The sequence below is a fragment of the Coregonus lavaretus genome (genome assembly GCF_964263955.1).
Source record: "Coregonus lavaretus genome assembly, chromosome: 2".
Classification (NCBI taxonomy): Eukaryota; Metazoa; Chordata; class Actinopteri; order Salmoniformes; family Salmonidae; genus Coregonus; species Coregonus lavaretus.
In genome coordinates, this window is record NC_139989.1 from 8,955,444 (window position 1) to 8,977,760 (window position 22,317).

At 41.0% G+C, this 22,317-nt stretch overlaps 2 protein-coding genes across 4 annotated transcripts; one reads left to right on the forward strand and one right to left on the reverse strand.

Annotated features, from left to right (window-relative positions):
* Positions 1–7,496: 7,496 nt before the first annotated feature.
* Positions 7,497–17,771, forward strand: mak (male germ cell-associated kinase; the record flags this gene model as incomplete). The annotated part of the gene is made up of 15 exons (XM_084180320.1): positions 7,497–7,597; positions 9,452–9,506; positions 9,772–9,893; positions 10,790–10,872; positions 11,350–11,482; positions 11,583–11,754; positions 12,136–12,303; positions 12,870–13,145; positions 13,303–13,514; positions 13,843–13,982; positions 14,149–14,286; positions 14,887–14,961; positions 15,470–15,589; positions 15,800–15,892; positions 16,701–17,771. 15 exons carry the CDS (start codon positions 7,497–7,499, stop codon positions 16,859–16,861), a joined length of 2,049 nt encoding a protein of 682 aa, XP_084036446.1. The 3' UTR covers positions 16,862–17,771.
* A 64-nt stretch (positions 17,772–17,835) lies between these two features.
* tmem14ca (transmembrane protein 14Ca) lies at positions 17,836–19,764 on the reverse strand. Of its 3 annotated transcripts, none has more exons than XM_084180327.1 (5): positions 19,686–19,764; positions 18,983–19,055; positions 18,713–18,814; positions 18,188–18,275; positions 17,836–18,070 (listed from the first exon to the last, which is right to left on the reverse strand). In XM_084180327.1, exons 2-5 carry the CDS (start codon positions 19,053–19,055, stop codon positions 18,010–18,012), a joined length of 324 nt encoding a protein of 107 aa, XP_084036453.1. In that variant the 5' UTR covers positions 19,686–19,764; the 3' UTR covers positions 17,836–18,009. The 3 variants fall into 3 exon arrangements, with proteins under 3 accessions (XP_084036453.1, XP_084036454.1, XP_084036452.1); XM_084180328.1 differs by having other exon boundaries at positions 18,983–19,211; positions 19,686–19,735; XM_084180326.1 differs by having other exon boundaries at positions 19,681–19,726.
* Positions 19,765–22,317: the final 2,553 nt, after the last annotated feature.

Below are 22,317 nucleotides of genomic sequence, written 5' to 3' on the forward strand. Positions count from 1 at the left end.
AGATATCTTTTGACTGCACCCCTTTAGATTGAACAAAACTTTCTAAACATATTTGCCCATGGTAGAAGTGGTCAGAAAGTGACTTTTTGGACCTGAATGCCCAAACATACATTACCGGTCAAAAGTTTTAGAACACCTACTCATTCAAGGGTTTTTCTTATTTTTTTTTTTTTACAATTTTCTACATTGTAGAATAATAGTGAAGACATCAAAACTATGAAATAACACATATGGAATCATGTAGTAACCAAAAATTTGTTAAACGCTGTCTGTGATTTATTTAGAATTCAAGGCACACTCACCCAGCATGGCTACCACAGCATTCTGCAGCGATACGCCATCCCATCTGGTTTGGGCATAGTGGGACTATCATTTGTTTTTCAACAGGACAATGACCCAACACACCTCCAGGCTGTGTAAGGGCTATTTTACCAAGAAGGAGAGTGATGGAGTGCTGCATCAGATGACCTGGCCTCCACAATCCCCCAACCTCAACCAAATTGAGATGGTTTGGGATGAGTCGGACGGCGGAGTGAAGGAAAAGCAGCCAACAAGTGCTCAGCATATGTGGGAACTCCTTCAAGACTGTTGGAAAATCATTCCAGGTGAAGCTGGTTGAGAGAATGCCAAGAGTGTGCAAAGCTGTCATCAAGGCAAAGGGTGGCTATTTGAAGAATCTCAAATAATAAAATATATTTTGATTTGTTTAACACTTTTCTGTTTACTACATGATTCCATATGTGTTACTTCATAGTTTTGATGTCTTCACTGTTATTCTCCAATGTAGAAAGTAGTAAAAATAAAAAACCCATGAATGAGTAGGTGTTCTAAAACTTTTGACTGGTAGTGTAGTAGATAAAGGTGCTCAAATGTAACCCATTTTGCATACCCCACCATACCATGAGACATCCATGTCTTCATCACTGGAAAAAAAGAACGGTTGAGTTTTATATTATTTGAAAGCTTACAACGACCCAAATTGTATTTAAACTTTTCTTGAAATCCAGGATATATCTTGTTATTATAGATGTTTAAATTCGATTACATTTTTCACTTTGTTTCAAGCATTCAGGATAGAAAAATCCTGTAGCTCAGTTGGTAGAGCACGGCGCTTGCAACGCCAGGGTTGTGGGTTCGTTTCCCACAGGGGGCCAGTATGAAAATGTATGCACTCACTAACTGTAAGTCGCTCTGGATAAGAGCGTCTGCTAAATGACAAAAAAAATGTAAAAATGTTAAAAATATACAAGTGAATAGAAAAGCTAACAACACATGCTTACATAGATGCCCTTATCAGAAGTGATGTTTCATGGGGGTGGATCGGGAGGGAGTTCTCCTAGGGGAAGACTTCTCCTAGGGAAAAAAAGAATATCAGGGGAGTTATAGACTGCTAATAAGTGTAACGACAGGTATCATAATACTCAATAATAGCTGCTAATAAGTGTAACGTCAGGTATCATAATACTCAATAATAGCTGATAATAAGTGTAACGACAGGTATCATAATACTCAATAATAGCTGATAATAAGTGTAACGACAGGTATCATAATACTCAATAATAGCTGCTAATAAGTGTAACAACAGGTATCATAATGCTCAATAATAGCTCTGCACAGGTATATTGTGCCAATAGGAATAGATTATCAACAGTAGCCAAAAATATTTTTAGGTGAGGATGACCCATGACCATCTCTCCCAACAAGTGTCATACAATTCACAATTATTACAACAACCTCATTCAATCAACAGTATGAACACCATGCATCATTTAGTGTTAGTATGTGACACTTATTACAAACACAGAGCCACTGATGTGTTTCCAATGGGGAGTTACGCCAATTCTCCCAATGTCGCCTTGACCGGAGGGCCAATATAGAGGGGGACTATACACTGAGGGTACAAAACATTAGGAACACCTTCCTAATATTGAGTTGCACCCCCTTTTGCCCTCAGAACAGCCTCAATTCGTTGGGGCATGGACTACAAGTTGTCAAAAGTGTTTCACAAGGATGCTGACCCATGTTGACTCCAATGCTTCCCACAGTTGTGTCAAGTTGGGCTGGATGTCCATTGGGTGGTGGACCCTTCTTGATACACATGAGAAACTGTTGCGCGTGAAAAACCCAGCAGCGTTGCAGTTCTTGACACACTCAAACCGGTGCGCCTACTACCATACCCCGTTCAAAGGCACTAACAGTAAATATTTTGTCTTGCCCATTCACCCTCTGAATGGCACACATACACAATCCATGTATCAATTGTGTCAAGGCTTAAAAGTCCTTCTTTAACCTGTCTTCTCCCCTTCATCTACACTGACTGAAGTGAATTTAACAAGTGACATCAATAAGGGATCATAGCTTTCACCTGGATTCACCTGGTCAGTCTACATCATGGAAAGAGCAGGTGTTCCTCATGTGTCGTACACTCAGTGTATGTCCACTGCACCTGAGTCTTATATTAAAAAGGCAGATACTCCATCTCCAACCACTAGTCAAATAAAGGATGAAACTTCAATCAGTAGAGTGCTGCTGGTAGTCAGCTGGTGCTTCTTAGAGAGCTCAGTCCATGCTAAAATCACTTAGAGGATGGGGATGTTACAAAATCCATGACCCTGTGCCTTTCCTCCTTGTCCCTTTTGACTGGTCTGTCTGAAGTGTTACTTTGGACACTGAGTGCCTCAGCCTGAGAAAATTGGGTCCCTTGCTACCACTGTCAGAGCCTTGTTACTCTGTTTTGCTATGATAGGTGAAAGAAACAATGGAATAGTGGACAAATGTATCAATATAATGTGACTGAAAAAGTACACACAATGTTGAATGCTTTTCTAGAGGTAATTTTTGAAAAGTATTATAGGAGGGTCAATATTTTATTTGTTGGATTACACATTTTAAATGATTTATATTGGGTCAGGAAACTGGCTCCTGCATCCCCTGTATTGGAAAACGTTACCGTGAATTTCACTTTGTGTATCACACACCGGTATACATTATCTCAGTACAGGTATACTCCATGCCAACGACTGTATAATTATTTGGGTCCAAGCACAATGACTAATGATGTGATTTTGACAAAATAGTGAGTTGTTTAAAGCTCTGTTTCGGTAAAAGCTGAGGACGGGCCTAGAGAAATTTAACCACTTTCAAATTCATAGACAAAACTATGGATGCAAGGACTGACCATCTATGATATCAAAATTATAGTTTTAACCATGTTGAGGCTATAAAGTGTTTGTTTACATTTACATTGTTTAAAAACGAGCTTAAGCTCTATGTTGAGTTCTGATGGGGTACGACAGTTGAACTAAGCTCATGAGGCATTTATAAGTTATATTCTTCAAGAATCAATGGGTAAGTCAAAAAAAATGTAGCAACTAAGGATTCTAAGGACTCAGCGAAATGAAGTTGCCACGAGCACCACCGCAGATAAGCGATATGCAATACCTCGCTTTCACACAGTATCTGCGCAGGTGCATGGGTTCGCTTCACGCTGTTAGGGCGTGGTAGGTACCGCACCAACACAGCTGGGAACTCGGAAATCTCGGACTTCCGACTTCAGTGTGTTCAAGACGCATGGAACACTGAAAAAAACGAGCACCAACTGGGAAAAATAGTTTTCATCGTTTACATTCATCGAATGAACAACAATTAGAAAGCTGTGTTTTAAAGTTTAGATAAGTAAATAATCATTGCTTTCAAAACGGTTTTCGAAAAACATATGCTGACATGCCCCTTATTTTTCATATCAGCGATAAATAATCTTTCAAATAAAAAAGATACACTTACTGTAGCAGTTTTACACAGATCCAGAAGCTGTGTGTGCCTCTAGTTGATGAAAAACACTTCCTCCCCAGTTACACATACACAGGTGTTCGGAGAACGTTAGATCGCTAATTAGCACAGGTGGCCGCCACTGAGTAGGTTTACATGCCCACTAATAATTCGATATTAAACTGACTATGCAGTAGGCAGATTATGCAATAGTCATGTAAACGCCTTACTCTGTTTATCTTAATCGGTGTAGGGTCAAAATCGAAGTAAGCATACGCCGATTAAAACACCTGGTTTTCTGAGCAATCATTAGAATTATTAGGAAAGTAAACACCTTAATGGGAAATTGTTCTTCTTGCAAAGCATGTAAACATTTTAAATGGAACTATTATATTAATCTGACAATCCACAATCGCATTATTGTGTGCATGTAACCGCACTCTGTCTTCAATCTGTCTTCAGTAAACAAGCCATGTAACATGGAGATATGGCCCTGTGGGAAGACTATCCCTAACCTTATAAAGGTGTAGTAATTTAACCTTTTGTTTTTGAAAATTATTTATTGCTGATTTGAAATATATGTTCCTTATGTTTCCAAAAACTTACAGAAAGTGATGCCTGTTAATGTTTAGAGCAAGCCTCAGGGCTCTTAACAAAACTCCCCAGTTCAGAGGATAATTTCATCAATAGGCGCTAAAGCAGTTAGCCTCTATGAATGCAGTAGCATCTTTCTAAAGCTCCGACTTTCTGACCTGAAGATCACTGACGTCATGATTTGACCTCGTTTTTTACCGAGTTCCCAGTTGTCTTGAAAGCACCAATTGACCCACTGGGAATTCGGGGTAAAAACGATCTCCGAATGGGAAAAATTGTTTTGAGCGGTCATCCAACTCGGAATTCCAAGTCTGAAATTCGGGCATCTTTCTAGAGCTCTGACCTGAAGATAACAGACGTCATGATTTTACGTCGTTTTTTTCTCTCCAGAGTTCCCAGTTGTCTTGAAAGCGCAATAGAAATTAAACAGCATCTATACCTGTAATTGTAAAACACCGTGCATGATTAAATCTACAGAAAATAATACGGTCTTCTATATTCTTTCAGAATTTTGGCATTATTAAAGTTAATTCAAACGTTGGGAACGAACTACACTTTTGTGCGCAATGTCTGGCAATACACGGTAGGCCTTCAAGGTTGCCTTGTTATGCTGCTCTGCTGGTGACAAAATACGTAAAGAATAATAGCGCCATCTGGTGGCAGCAGGGCTAAGGTTAGGGCTATTTTACTTGTATTTGGTTGACTACTTTTGTACTGTGTGCCATACTTGACAAAAAGAGGTAACAAAAAGCTAACGCAAATATAGCCTTTCAGCTTTTTAGAAGCCTATGGTTTCGTCGGCCCCTGGTTAGTCTTGGTGGTAGGCCTCGACTCTGAAGACACACTCAGGCACGCGAACCAAGTCCCACAAAACATTGCGTTTCCACCTGACGTCGTTGGTCTGTTTACGTTACCAAGGAGAAGAGCCACACACCTTATCGAAACACTAAGGACGCTACTTGCGTTTTATCTCAAGAAACTTCAGCGCTATCTACAAGCTCAGAAAACAGTTGGAGGAACAACACCCTCAAATGGTGAGTTCCGAGAAAATATAAAAAAAAGAGAACGACAGGCAATAAGAAACGTTTTGGCCAAGAAAGAGGGACAGTTGAGAGAACTATTATTATGGACATATGTCCACACATGATAGAACATATACTGTTGTGTAGGTTAATTCTAAGCCACAAATAGGCTATAATAATTAAGAGACAGAAGTTTGTAAAATCTAATATTATTCTAGGCCTAAATATTCTTTAATCATAGAAATGTGAAACACTTGATATCAGCATAGCTTTCAATTTAAAGTTAGGTTATAATATAAATTGAGTTTATTCATTTGAAATGCAAGGCATCCTGACATATTGGGCCTGTGTCCAATTTTATCATGTGTCAGTGACAGTAGTTTTTTACCCATAGACCTATCAGTGCCAGAAAAGACAGTCTCCTAATACAAAACTCTAATTCCTTTGTGGTTGTTAAGTTATCCTATCACTTTTGGTATCATAAAACGTGTGCATGTTTCAGCTTTATCATCGACCTTCAGGAGCTTCTTAATGTCATGTGCCCTCAATACATCTTTGTAATTCCTCCTAAACCCCTCTCTAACAGATTACACTGCTGTGAAAGCTTAGTGGACTCCAGCAATCTGTTACAGAGGCCCTTCCTTGCTCACCATTCCCTGCCTGTTTTAGACTGAGGCATATGGTCTTAAGAAAGGGAGTTTTGTTATAGACTTGACTGGAGCAAGCAATGAAATTATAGAGAAGATAGAACATCATACTTTTATGCAGTTTTCTCTGTTTTCAGTTCAATTTATTAAGTGATTTAGGGCAGACATTGCAGTGCAAAGTATTTTCAAAACATTATTTTCATATTTGATGGAGAGCAGTCTCTTGCATGTGTCTTGAAATTCAATTGAATGGACCAGTCTTATTTAATCCTAGAGAATAATCTAATTCAGCGGCCTTGAATCGACTAGCCTAAATACAGACAGTATACACATGTGGTATGATTATTAACCCTAGATGTGACAATTTTATTGTGCAAGTATGGCTTTTTAGAAAGCTGTTGGTGATATGAATATTCAAACTTCCATTCAACAATGATCACCTATAACTGCATCTGAAATCACTCTGAACAACAAACAAATTAAAAAGTCAGAATTAGCCCAAGGGACCAAATGGCCTAGTCAATTCTGCAGTGTCTAATCCAGATAAGCAACCTGCTTTGAAATGTCAGTTTTAGTCTCCTTTATTGAACATAGTATAGCTATAGTATAGCCTCTGTCATTTTAGTGGTTTGATAACTGTTTGATATATTTAGACTATATTGTATCAGAATACAACACAAAGCAACTGGGGTCATAGCCTATATGGGCAATGCTGTGTCCCTGTCGTAAGCATGACATGACATGTTTACCTCAAACAAACCTCTGTACTGTAGTAGCCAACACTCTGACTACTGTTGCTGTGTCCCTTGAAATCCAATTGCCAGTCATGCAGGGTTGGGAGTCGGGAGCTTGGGACAGAGTTAGTACTGGTAAGTGAGCATGATGGTGATGTAATGTCCTATTTATATCCCAGTGGGGTTAATCACCGGCAGGCCACGCCTGGCCACTAATGTGTCATGTCCCTGGGTAGTGTGACGACGGCGTCAGCTCAGCCTCAGGCCCTGCTGTCACACACTTAATCCTCCTCCTCACCTCTTTCTCAACGAGGAGGAAGAGAGGACGTTCTCTACTTCTTTACTTTCATTCAACAGCCCTTTCATTGAGATAGTTAGGAATATACTTTGGGAGCTTCCACTACTGACAGTCCTGTTTTGTTGTTGTTTATGATTTCCTGTAGGCGACTGGTTACCTTAAAGTTGACAGTATTGTATTTTTTCTGTGTTGTTGAAGATATGCCAGGATCAGGAAGGAGTGTAACATTTGGCTGACCTCCAGTGTGGCGATCCCATCAGGAGAGAGCAATGGCACCATTCCTGTGTGACCTTCTGTGAATCCCACCAATGAAGAACATCATATATTGATATAGTGAGCGAGACAGAGAGTGTGAGAAAGAGAGGACTGGTAGAACTATCATTTAGGAGAGAGAAGCACCCTGAAACTCGCTCAAGCTGATGATTCTGAGACAATGAATCGCTACACGCAACTGAAGCAGTTGGGAGATGGCACTTATGGCAGCGTGCTCATGGGGAAAAGCAACGAGTCGGGAGAACTGGTGGCCATCAAGAGGTATGTATAGTCCTACACTGGTGGCTATTAAGAGGTACGTATAGTCCTACACTGGTGGCCATCAAGAGGTACGTATAGTCCTACACTGGTGGCTATTAAGAGGTACGTATAGTCCTACACTGGTGGCCATCAAGAGGTACGTATAGTCCTACACTGATGCCTATCAAGAGGTACGTATAGTCCTACACTGATGCCTATCAAGAGGTACATATGTATAGTACTAATACACTAGTCGAGGGTCTGGGTGGTTTGTTTACTCACATGGTTTTGTTCTGAGAGGCTAAAGGCATCAGCATGCTTCAGTTCGGCTGGCGCCTAGGCTAGGCGAAACCGAACGAGTGTGCTCGCATACTCCCTTAAAAGACCTTCGCTTGAAAAACAAGAAAAAAGCGGCAATAGTACTGTTTGTCCATTTTGAGATGCCATGGCCAGTATACACTTCCTCAAAATAGTCAGAATTAATCTAATATAACTCAAGAAATCTTAGCCGCATAATTTTACATTAACTAAGATGTTTGGTGCAGTATTTCTCAATGAAAAAATGTGCATGAAAACGAGTTGTCTCTTGTTGAATGACAACAAAGACTTTATTGAAGAATCCCTACTGTTGACCTATCACCAAAGAAGTGGCATAGACTTTGGCTACCAACTTCGGTGTGCCCGAACAGCCGAAAAAAAAACCTTACCGAAGTCCAAAACGGCAAAAAATTTAATCATAATATATGCACAAACTCTTCCGAACTGTTTCGGAGGGAAGCATGCGGACGCCTTAAGTGTACTCACAAGCGGCCATTTTGAAGCACATAACTGCACTACCATCCTAAAATACACCTTCATGAGTCATGATGATTGAAACACCTTCATGCCTGGCACAACGTAGCATCAAGGAAGTGTATATTCAGCTGACAGAAAGGGGAGGGTTAAATATAGGGATCGATATTGGTTAAGTTCAGGATTCATGTTAGGCTTAAGGTTAGATTTAGGGTAACCAGGAACCATACACAATTCTCTGGCTGTATACTACATAGCTACAATCAAATCCGGCTGAAGTCTCACTTTAGGTTTCCCCATGACTAAGGCAAGCCAGCTTACAAGTCTGCCTTTCATCATGGAGGGTAGGTTGAATAATGGATGCGGGGGGGGGGGGGGGGGGGTGAACGCTTCGTTACCATGCAAAGTGATAGCCATGGTGACGGTGAAAGGAGTGAAAGTAGTCCGCAGTGTTGTGTTGCCGCAGAGAGAGGCATTGGCGGATGCCCTGGAGGAGGAGGAGGAGTGTGATATCGGCATGTCCCCGTTACATAATATCAGACGGGAGTGTCAGAATAAAGTCTCTGGACGGATCAGGTTGTACTAGAGTGCCAGTTATACCAGGTGGTGGACCTACTATCTACTAAACATAGCAACATGTATTAGCTGACATGTAATGAACACCTCCAATGTTAATTGGGAATAAGGTTTCATTTCATGTACAGTACATCTGTAAATGACGCCTTGATGATGCATTAACGCCTTGTTTTACAGTCCTGTTTCAGTTAGTGTTTACCTAGCATTTATTGAAAAGATGTGGTCACTATATAGATAGATACATTTGGGGCACTTTTTTGAAAGATTTAGGCCTAATAATAATTAATATCTTAGCATCACAAACTTAGTAGTGGTGCTTTTATAGATTACAAAGAAACTGAAATGGAACTATTAGCCTATTCTTATGTTATATATTAGTGTGGGATTTCTATGTAATTAGTGGGCTGCAGAGTAAAACATTAGATTAGTAAAGCATAACGGATGTTCCTGTAGGGTGAAAAAATGGCATTGAAACTGTAAACATCATGCCATTTGTCTCGTTTACAGAATGAAGAGGAAGTTTTATTCGTGGGAAGAGTGCATGAATCTGAGAGAAGTGAAGGTGAAGATTGGTACACAACACATGATTAACAGAATGTTTTAGGTACATTTCATGTTTCGTAAGGGATGGTATCAGCACCAACTGGAAGTGCTTACAATTATCACTAACAACAATGACAATCGTGTCTTGCTTATGGAATTCAATTATTACATTTCAGTTGCTATTTTATGATGATTATATTCTAAAGAATGTTTGTCACTATATTTAATTTAAAGACATCATCATATTTCATCATCTTGGTCCATCCCATGATGTATTTCCACAGTCACTGAAGAAGCTGAATCATGCCAACGTGGTGAAGTTAAAGGAAGTCATCAGAGAAAACGACCACCTGTACTTTGTCTTTGAATACATGAAAGAGAATCTCTATCAGCTCATGAAGGACAGGTAAGGGCGTTTAATTTCAAACTACAAAACCCTGAAACCATGAAAATGGTTTAATAGATAATGCTTGTTGGGCAAGTCATTTATTTAAGAGTGGGAAACAACAGGGTTGTGTTCATTTGGCACCAAACAGAAGAAAATGGAAAAAGCCGTATTTTCGTTTTCCGTTACGAAACGTTAAAAGATGTTTTCCGTTCCGTGCCCTTATGAATACAACCCAGAATTAATTTGAAGTTTTATATAGAGTCTTATCAATTGACAATTCTATCAATTCTTCATTTGCAGAAATAAGTTGTTCCCTGAATCAGCGATCAGAAACATAAGCTTTCAGATATTACAAGGCCTATCATTTATCCATAAACATGGTAGGTCTCCCGCATAAGAACCACTTGACTCTGTCCTCTGACACACCAAGGACAACTGGGGCTACAGTGGTCTCAGCTGTCATTGGCGCTCCCATCATTCATAGAGTTGGCTATTGTCTGTAAACACTGACAAATATTTAGCCTTTCACACGCTAGCTAGCTAGCACCTGGCTGGCTGTCACCCTTGGTTAGACCTCCGTTGTCTTGTCTTGTTGTTTCGGTGAACGGACATGTGGATACCTCACTTGTGCAACCCAGTGTTAAAAAGCACTTTAAACTCTTGAGGTAAACAGGTTTCTAGTCCATCTGGCCTGTTATAGCGTGAGTGACTTGGCAAGAGTTGTTCTTTTCTCACACACCACGCTAACTCAGTCTGTGCTTGTCCAACACGACCACGGTTTCCACTAGTCCTATGGGCTGCATGCATCCTGGGGGCTGTCTCCTTATCTCATCTCTCTCTCTTTTCCTATTTTGTGTCTTTTCTTCTCCCTCCTTTCTCTTCTCCTCTTGTGTGCCTTTCCTTTACGCCGCCAGGGAAAATAAGATGTTCACTGAGAATGAAATTAGGAACATCATGTTCCAAGTGCTGTCTGGGATGGCGTTTGTGCACAAGCATGGTGAGATGCTTCATCCTCCTGCTGCTCTTTTGTCTACTGTTTGCGTGACATGGCTTTTTGTGAATTAGCATACAACTCCATGTCGCAAAACCGCATATGATGCATATTAAAGGGATGGTTCACTCCATTGTCTTGGGATTAAAGGGATGGTTGGTTCAAAGTTAGTCCGATATCTTCCTCAAAAGTGGTCTAAAGTCAAGCAAAGTCCTTATTGTATGCTTGTTGTGTGTAGATCCCAGTACATTAGAATCCATCTATAGATCTCAATCCCAAATTAATGTACTGAACTATCAATTTAAAGCCATTAGAATATATTTTGACTGAATTATTCATGTAAAACTAAAATCCATAACAGCAATCAAGTATGAAATGTGGTCTTCACCTAGACACACCATGATCAAAATAAATATTTAAAACATCCTTCTGGATGACTTGTGAAGAGGTTGAGCTGAGTGTTCTCCATGACCTCTTGCGTAGGATTCTTCCACCGGGATATGAAACCTGAAAACCTGCTCTGCATGGGCCCAGAGCTGGTCAAGATAGCAGACTTTGGATTGGCCAGAGAGATCCGCTCCCGCCCCCCATACACGGACTATGTGTCCACAAGATGGTGAGGTACCCTCCATAGTTCAGTGGGAACATTTGGTCCCCTCTTATTTTAAACAATGCATAATGAAGTTGAAAAATCACTGTGCTGTTGTTGTGTCTAGGTATCGCGCCCCAGAGGTGCTGCTCAGGTCGTCCATCTACAGCTCTCCCATAGACATGTGGGCAGTGGGCTGCATCATGGCTGAGCTCTACGCCCTTAGGCCTCTGTTCCCCGGGAACAGCGAGGTGGACGAGATCTTCAAGATCTGTCAGGTTCTGGGCACAGTCAAGAAGGTAAGCGAGAGAAGAGCAACCAATCCTCTGTCTACAGAGAGATACAGTATTAGTGTGTTATAGTTTAAATGATGTCCTGGTGAAAATGTGTGTGTGTGTTGGAAGTAATCCAGTAAACCAGCTATTCATGCTCAATTAAGCTGATTAGAATAATACAGTTTTCTATTGACATGTGTAATTCTTGTAATGGAATGTGTTTCTAATAAAAAACTATCGAATTAGCTCTAATGGGTATGAATAGTTGACATACTGTATTGCTTCCAACATACACAGATATTGTGAAGCATTGAGACAACTCATACTGAGTGAACATAGTTCATGAAACCTCATACAGTAGTTATGTCTCTAAATGAACTTTCCTCTCCTCTGCTATTGTACCAGTCTGACTGGCCGGAGGGCTACCAGCTGGCCTCGGCCATGAACTTCCGCTTCCCTCAGTGTGTGCCCACCCACCTGAAGACCCTCATCCCCAACGCCAGCACAGAGGCCATCGCCCTGATGAAGGACCTGCTCATGTGGGACCCTAAGAAGAGACCCACGGCCGTGCAGGTATAAAGGCATCACAGTGCTGTAGCCTGGTCCCAGATCTGTTTCAGCTCCTATATGTAACTGATGGGGCATGGTAAAAACTCACTCCTCAGTTGAAATTGCGAGACTGAGGTCCTGAGTTCCAGTCTCTGTGTGAGCTGGTGAGGGAGGAAGAGGTACGGTTAAGCAGCACCGTAACGCCTGTTACGTAGTCATTGGCTAGGTGTGCTGTGAGTCATGCCCCACAAAGACTGTCTGATTACCCCAAGGGCCTCATGAGGCTCTTCCATGTGCTGCTTACGCAATACTTGTTTATGGCTGGTCAACATATTTACTTTATGTGCCGGAGTCAGGTCTAGAGGTGGAGCATCCCACTGGCGATGGGGGTTCAATCCCCAGGTTGGCCATTCTCCAGTTTTTTTTCTTCTTGCTGTTATTCTAAATATTGCTGTGGTTATGACTTTGTTGAATGACAACCTACTAGAGTGGGTCTTATTGAATAGATAATTGAGTTAATTCCATGATGGGAAACAGTGTATTTTGATAACAAATTAATCCTATTCATATCCCCATTCTGTGTGTTCTAGGCTCTGCGGTACCCTTACTTCCAGGTGGGCCAGGTGTTGGGGCCTCGGCCCGGGAGTGAGATACGCAAGGCCACGGTGAGGACTCAATCCCGAGGCTCATCAGAGCCCAAAGGTGAGCTGCAGTCCTCTTCAGCAGACTCCTCTGCCCGGACTTCCCAGGGCCACCACCCCAAAGCCTCCAGCAGACACCACCAGGCCCCCCAACAGCCACTCCAGCAGACAGACCATCAGACTGACCAGACATTTTCACATGGCCAAGTCACTAACTCCAACACGGTGAGTGGAATAACTGCAAAACATGTTAAAAACAGTAATTTTAACATTATTACACAGTCCCCCCTTGAAATCAAACTCAGAGACGTCTGTGTATCTATTTGGACTTGGACATATAACTGAATGACTCATGACCTATGAAATGTATTGCGTTTGGCAGAAGCCATCTGCCGTGGTGGGGACCGGGACTGGGAGTGAGAACAGTGCAGCGGTAGGTCTGAAGAGCGGGCGGAGGCGCTGGGGCCAGACAGTGGTAAAGGCCACAGAGAGCTGGGACGAGTCAGAACCTTCTGAGACCTCTGTGTCCCACTCCAAGAAACCCAGCCTGGGATCAGAGGAGGAGAAGGGCCACAAGGACCAAAGTAATCCGCAGTAAGATGATCAATGATTGTATTACTGTGGAGGACCACTCTCCTCTTCCTCCCTGCATAGACGTCTCCTGGTATTGATTTACCTGTAACGTTATGTTTCCATTTCATGTATTATGCCACAAACCAATTCCCTTTCTGTGACAATAAAGTTCTACTACTACTATTAGTGCAAACGATGAGAAAGAAAAGTGGCCTTTACAGTTAGCTACCCTATTATAGGTTGATTTACCTGTAGGAGGTTCATATTCAATCTAATGGAAATATTTCATTGGCTGAGAGGAATTGTCTGAGTTGTTCCTACTGTTTGATTTTGTGCCTTTGTCTTTCAGATCCAAAGAGCAAAAACCAATATACTCCTTCAGCACTGTTACTAAGTTACCAAGCAATATTAAGATGGGCCAAATGGACTCCAGTCTCCCGGGCTCCTCAGCAAGACAACATTACCTGAGTCAATCAAGATATCTGCCTGGTAAGACCAACTAAAAATTGGCTTATTTATTTGTTTGCTTTAAACAAGGAGCATGTGAGATAAGCAAGTCATTTTTGGGAGGTATATTTTCTCATGTATCAACTGGTTCCTCTTATGTCAGTTTCAGCCATCCATATTTTCAGACCCAGCGCTTCTTTCCTTTCAGGGTTGATCGGCAAGAACTCTATAGACAAGGAGCCCAGTGGGCCGACACTCAGAGATCTGTGGGACAACTCCACCAATGTCAACAGTAAACCCCTTGGTCCCATTGGAGCTGGTTTGTCCGTCACCAGAGTCAACGCAGGTAACCCTTTGTCACTTTATATTACACATGTACCCTCCTACTCTTATGCCCCCATATCACAAAGGTCCTAAACGCCATATGCTTTAGTTCCACAATGCTCATTTCCTGATTCGCCCTGATCTTTTAGTGGAGGCTCGGCACAAAGAAAGCAACTGTTTGGAGTATGCTACTGTGCTTAAGCGTCTGGGCCACTTTGGAGACGGGAGCCTCCATTATTCATTTGTCATGTAGACAGACACACAATATGTGCCTCTGTGCTCTCCCTCTGCCCCCCACTTTCCTTATTCATGAGATTAGAGGAGTATTAAGACAGTTACTTAGGATCAAGTGTCTCCAAGCCCACCCTCCCACCCCCCATCTTGAGTTTATGGACTGGGTGGCCCAATTTCTCGCCGAAATCTACAGCAGTGTTCCTCATCTTTCTCTCTATGTAACATTCATACCCTTTCTGACTTAGATTTCACTGTGCTTCTCTAATGACTCGACTACTATATTGTTGCTTCATTTCACCAATTTCTCTCCTTTCCTCTAACTCTCTCTTCCCTCTCTGCTTGCATGTGTGTACTGTCTTATCCCCCCTGTCTTTAACTGTGGGAGCAGAAGACACTGATAACCCTTCTGATAAATCTACGGATAAATCTGTTCTAAAAGAAAGAATACCTGATTCAGCTAAAGGTACTTTAATTGTAAAGACTTAGAATTTAATGTTCATGTCTTTGTATGTTCATGGATTCATGCTTTCTCCTGCTGCTGACCTCTATTAGCTAAGATCTATAGTAAAATTAATTCAAGTGGTTTATTATTAGGTATAATCATTAGCAATATTGCCCGATTTTCATAAACATTTAGTAACATGTTTTACGTATCTGTTCTATGGTGGCTATACTAAAGTGAAATAAGTGTTGCTGCTTATTCAACCATTTTCCTAATACTGTGGGTGTGGGTTAACATGTTCATGAGCCCCGCCAATTATGACACAGCAGGAGAGAGAGCCCAAACACACACTGCTACACGAGAACCACGCTCTAGATTACTAAATAGATTAAGGTTGCTGGAACCATGGTCATTTTTATGACCGAACGCTAAATAACAAATGAATTGCTGCTAAAGATGTACAAGTGAAGCGTTATTTGTTATGAATAGAGTTTGTCTGTATTAAATCAATCTGGTTTTTGTCTTTCAGGAAACTTTGTCAGTACAAAGTACAATCTGTCTGGAGGTTATGTTCCCTCCTTTCAGAAGAAAGAGGTTGGCTCTGTGGGTCAAAGGATCCAGCTTGCTCCTCTTGCCGGCCAGCACACAAGTAAGATCCTATATTTACCTTTTTAATTGGCATAAAAATGCTCTGGTCTTTGGACTAGATGGCACAGCAGACACAAATAAGGCCACTTTGGAGGGATTCATACCATTACATCCTTTCTCTTTTTCACTGTTTCTGCCATTTCATCATTCTATACTATTTTTTTCTTTCCATTTTTTGCACTATAAACTCATCTCTTGCTCTCTGTCTCAGTTGATCTTTCTACTCCTGATAACAAAAATGTCAAACCAAAACCTTCAAAGACAAAGTCCACCTCCAGCACGCCAATGAGTGAAAACACTGAAGGTAATGCAGTGTTTCAGTCCCAGGCTAATAATATAAAATATGCCACTTAGCAGATGCTTTTATCTGAAGCAAATTACACTACAATGAGTGCATTCATTTTATGTGTGTATGTGATCCCTCTGGGAATTGAACCCACTACCTTGGTGTTGTTACCACCATGCTCTTAGAACCGACCCACACAGTTACTGATGTAGGTGCCATTGAAGTCTATTTATTTATAGCAATCCTTTGTTAGTCAATAGCCTGCCCTTAAACCTGATAAGAAGCCTGTGATTATTTGTTAGGCCACAGTTGGAAAGGGAGCCCAAAGACACACTGGCATCCAAGAACCAGGGATCTGCATTGCTAAAGAGCTGTAGCACTTAATCAACATTAACATTAATCTACATTACATTAACTAGAGACATTTTGATGCATTGTTATGAGCACTTATTGGGCTCAGTGAAAGTGACCGGATGGTCTCCCAGGGATATCTGTCTCAAGTAGACAAGGGAGACGGTTACATTGAGGCTGAGGTAGACACGCTATAGCCCTGTCCAGAAACAACCCCTCATGCCAGGGCACTTGCATAGATCTGAAAGGATTGGACAGGTATAAAAAATATATTTGTTGCTCCACCTTGCCAACACCTGCCCAATACTCTCAGATCACAAGTGCCTATATGGGTGGTTAAAAAAAAAGAATTGGTAGAGGGTGTGTTGTTTCTGGATGGGACCTTGGTGTCTGTGTTAAGAGAGGGTTCTGTAAATATGGAATAGTAAATTCAGCACATGGAGGTGTCACTCACTCAGATCTTTTTTCTTTTCAGATTATGACGGCTGGAAAAGGAGGGCGGACAAGCCTCAAATCAAAGGCCAGGGCTACTCTGCCCTGGGGAAAACCTCTGGCAACCTTCTGACTAGAGGTCCACCTGTACAGCCAGTCCATGGGAGGGTAGACTGGGCATCCAAGTATGGAGGCAATCGGTAGTGCATCAAGAGATGCTGTAAACCCAACTCACAGGTTTAGCCAGTCTTTGCACTGAGAAGGAAAACCCTTTGTAGCTCTGCTCTGAACTTTACTTCCCTCAGTGCATGTACTTCTGAAAGGCCTCCAATACATTACAACTAAGTAACAAATGTACTGGGATGTTCAAGGAGATATATACATGTTGTTGGTTTTATACTGGCATCATTGGGTGATATATGAAGGCAAGACATATGCCAGGAGGCCAGTTCCCTGTAACTTGGCGCCATCTATGGCAGTGTTTCCCAACTCCAGTCCCCTCAACAGTACATATTGTTGTTGTAGCCCCGAACAAAAATACCTGATTCAACTTGTCAAGGGCTTGATGATTAGTTGACAAGTAGAATCAGGTGTGCTTGTCTGGGGCCACAACAAAAATATGTACTGTTGGATGTACTCGAGGACCGGAGTTGGGAAACACTGAGCTATGGTAATTTCTGATAGACTGGTTGATAGGGCTGCTCTAAAGTATCCCTCAAAGACAACCATGTCCTGAATGAAGGCCATTGGGTGCTGTCTGGATTGAGTCTAATGTAGAAACATGACATCCCTCTTACAATCGGTTTTATAAGATTAGAACCAATATAATGGTGGATTTTGTATTCTAGATTTTTATAATGTAGTTATTCTGTTTCTATTTTTAAACTTTGTTTACATTACTCAACTCAAAGGAAATTCTACTAGGAAATGTTTCCTAAAACTGTTATTGTAAAGGTTTATCACTAATTTTAATCTCTTGAATAGCCATTTACTGTATCAGTGGCTAAAGAGGTATTGACTTCTATTATATTATGTATTATGACAATCCACACTTAAGATGCAGCTATTAAACACTGGCCATTTTATAAACCTTTTACACAACTTCACGGTTCATTCATCTCTTGTAACTTTTGGAACATGTAATGACAATCTGTGTAACAATATGAACAAAAACGCACAACAGTCCTTGTCATTTTATAAGATATTATAATCAGTGTTCAATTATAAATTTTTACAAAATAACATCCACATATGACTGATGACAGGTTGTACCTGAACAATACAAGACAGTAGAAAATAAAGAGAGGATAGTGATTTTTACATCAGTGTCTGAAAGTGTTCATATCAATGCACTATGACTCCTGGGGCTTCTGCAGCAGCATTCCAACACCGAGCTTTCCTACTATAAGGATACTAGACAAAGAAGAGAAAATAACACATTAAGTACCTTAAGATAATTTACTGTATCATCTGAATGCATACCTATGACCTACTCCTGAAACAAAGTAAGGAGTTGGTCATCTCAGCTACCTTGCTGCTGCCATCAGTCCAGCAGGCATAATCTTCCTGGAGCCGTAGAATCTCTTTCCCATCACACCTGCCAGGGCTCCTGATGTGACTGTTTGATACAGGGGGGAAATTACTCTTAGTACAGTATATTAGGCCTATTGTAGACCTACTCAATAGGGGACCATCATGCTCTCCCAGAAGCTTGGCTGGTGCGTAAAACCCGCGAATTCAGACAAACAAAAGGTGTAATGTTGCACCTCTGTGTACGCTATTCCTGATGCAGTGAAAATGTAAATTAAAATTGAAAAGTGAAGTAAGCTTTATGCAACATCTTTTTGAGTGCGGACCCATTACACCTTTTGTCTATTGTAGACCTAATTATCATGAGTAGCTAGAAGTCGGTTAGTGGTGATCAAGAGAGGTCTGGGCGATGGGAGGCCTGTTGCAAGCATGCTTTATTGGTTGGTGAGTCTAGATGTGACAGAAACTACTTAGTGATAGAGTACATTCATAAAACAGTAAGGACCAACACTTAAGTTCACCAACCTAGTGACACCCAAATATTTTTGGGATCTTGTGATATCTGGTAGGCACCAACCCCAGCTAGGCCCCCGAATAGAAGACCTGCTGCCAAGGAGGGGACACTGCCTGGAGACACCAAAAGAAGTACAGGGTGAGTGGTAACTTGGTTACCAGTTCATTATCAAGTATGGGGAAGCACAAGACTAGAAATATGATAGAATGCATTACACTCACCTGTAAATGGCTATATAACTATATAATTGAGTAAACCGGATGGCACAATAATAAACTTACGTGCTTTGACATAGCCCATCGCTCCCCCGGATGCAATGAGGGCTGCATACCCGTATCCAACCCAGTCAGTCATCTAGATTAGAACACATAACGACGTAATGAGGGAGAACGGTACTATCGACATTCACCACACACCCACTGCAGAACAATTGGCAGTGGGCACGTGCCTATGATACAAATGTAGCAAGTTAGTCATATTAGATTAAAGGATCATTCTGCTGCGCTGTACCTGTAAAAAAAAAAAAAAGAGCATTGTTGCAAAACACATGTAACCAATGACCGTACAGTTTGAAGGTTGTAAAAAAATGGCCAAGTGGTATCTGATTTAAGCTGTTCTTCCATACAATAGCCTATCCTAGCTTAGCTGAATTCCTCAGGGGAACACCGTGGTTAATTGTCCCAACGTTGCTACAATGTTTCCCATTTCAATAGATCACATATTTGACTTTCTTCTGTACATTTTGTGTGTCGGTTGGGTAACTAGTAGGCTAAGCCAGTCCCACAAGAGTGCAAGTCAGAGCAACATAGCCTAGCATCAATGTTACGAGAGCAGTGCACCACAGCAGCCTATATGCACACCGAATCGCATAATAGAATCTCTACTAGCATGTATGTTTGCTACCGATATTAATTCATATGCAGATACATTGTCAAACTTTGGAAATATTTGGATACTAAAACACTAGTTTGTGTACAACCTTACTTCTTTCGATATGTCCTTTACCGCTGCTTCGTAGTGACAACCGAGCCACCAATGATAGTGCACAGACAACGTAAATCGTAGCAATGACGCGTTGCCAAAGAACTGATGGGAAGTGAAGTTTTTCTCAACATGGTAGCCAGGACACATCAGCTGTCTGGAACACTACTAGAACTCGTATCCCATTTACCCAAATTCCAAAACGTTTAAAAAGTGACACCATAGAGAATGATAGAGGCCTTTAGTTGCCAAAAGGCCGCTTTGGCATGGGCAGCGCCATTGAGGGCTTCCACCATGCTTCCGCCATTTTAAAGTAGTCAAAGTAGTCAATTGGTTGAAGATTCCTATGGGTTGTTGTCTGCTGTCACAGACGCTATAATGGCACAGATATAAAGATGATGCTGCGTTGACGTGGTATTCGGAACTAGGAAACGCTGACATTTCCGACTTGCAAACTGGTTGTAGTTATACACGTGCCACATTCAACCAGATAGCAAGTCGAACATTTCTGAATCCCGACTAGCATCTGAACGTGGCATAAATATGATTGACACCCTTTCAAAATGGGAGGGTTTGAGTGGTAAGGCTAAAGCAACCGATTGTAGATGAATGTCGAGGAGTGAAGTTGGGGGAGGTTTTTCAACAGCAAGGCTCGAAATAAACATGTCTCCAACCCCCATATCATACACTCACAAACTGAAATCATACAATATGTGTGCACATTGTACAATCAATTAGTGAGAGAGAGCCTCAAACATCACATTCATTTGTATATATCCACTGTATACATGAATCACAGCAAAGTTGGTTCATGTTTCAGTCACATCTTTGGTCACATTCACGTGAGTAAAAATAAAGAAAAAATAATGATTTGTTGACAATAGAGCCTCCCACAATGCAGGCAATGGCTGCAGAATGACGTTGAAGAGCAACTGCAGAAACTTGCAGTAGGCAAATCTGACAATTTTTATCCCCATAATGCAACAGACTTTGAAAGGTGGTGACTGACCAGGGCCGGATTACCGAAGTGGCACGCAGGGCACCCTGTTAGCATATGACAGCAAAATTAGTAGAATTGCAGGAAATTTGCTTTAAAACTGCAAAATTGTCTCTCAGCCTCACGGCAAAATATGTAGAATAACAGGAAATTAGCTTTGAAACTGCAAAATGTTCTCTCAGCCTAATGGCAAAATGTGAACAAAAGCATGAGATGAACTTTAAAACAGCAACAAAAACATTATCTGCCCCATGGCAAAAAGTGTAGAATTGCAGGAAATTTGCTTTAAAACGGCAACATTTTCTCTTAGCCTTATGACAAAATGTGTAGAATAGTATTATAAAACTGCACATTTCTCTCTCTGCACCATGGGGTGGGGCCCAAATGCAGTAGTCGGACCATGTCACCGACTTGACAAAAGTGATCTGCTGGAATGCACCCAATAACTTAAAAGTCACATGAGCTCTGTTAAAAGTCTACAATGAATTGTGAAACCCTACAATGAAAGGACTGTCATTAATTGATGAAAAACAACTGATAGTGGGACCTTATTTTCAGTGAATGTATTGTGACACATTAGGCCTGAATGAACTACTTTTCATAAATGTAGGCCTAATGCAGACAAGAATATCCTCAGTCAGAGATATGCCTAATATGAGTTGAATTTGAGTGTTTGTAAGGAGTTTTAGACTGACATATTTTCAGAATGGAGCACTATAGCCAACTAGGCCTACTGCCAAAACAGAATAGGTCTATCAAGTACCTAAGTAAGTGAAATATGTAATAACTGTCCTGGTGAATCGACTACAGTAGTAGGCTCACAGCCAATGTCAGTGGAAAACGTTTTAGTTTGCATCGGATATAGTCCCTTTAAATTGTATAATTTCAGCCACAAGATGGCGCAAGAGGATCAGTTAAGATTTATGCCTGTTGACGTCTGTGTCCAGATTGGGCCAAATCTGAGATGGCTATCATTATGAAGGATTTTAGGTTGAGACGAAAGGGTTAATTTGAAAGCAGAAGATGTGTTCGATTCCACTATAGCGAATAATTCACGTTTATGTATAGGTTCTTGATATAGCCTAAAGGTAATCTTTGCATATAGACTATTTTATAAAACAAAATTACCCTTGCAGTGATCTGAAAACTCATGTTGCGAACTGCACTGCACAGACCTGGTAGGCTTTTGGCTTACTTTCTTCTTGTATTTCCATTTCAATACATTTGGTTTCAATTACAGTTGAATGTGAAGCTTTTTTGCCTTTCTGCAGTGCTCTTCTTTCTCTTAGTGCTTGATGGCGCCAGACCACAACTTATTATTCTGGGGATCATCATTTGAAAACAACGATTGTTTCATCACTTGAAACGCATAGGGTAGGCCTACACGACTATAAATCCATAATTCATAACATTATGTGAGAGGCCTCTCTATAGATTTGCGGAGGAATATAATATAGGCAAATCCTGTGTAAATGATGTTTTACTCCTGGATAATGGTAAATACCTTGCAGCGGAGTGATTTTATAGTGCTTCAAACCATTTGATTTTTCTTTACTTAGCTATAAGGCTTAGCGTTTCATCACTCCTAACTTGTTAAATAATGAATAAAGTAATGCGCCAAAGTTTGGATAAATAAGA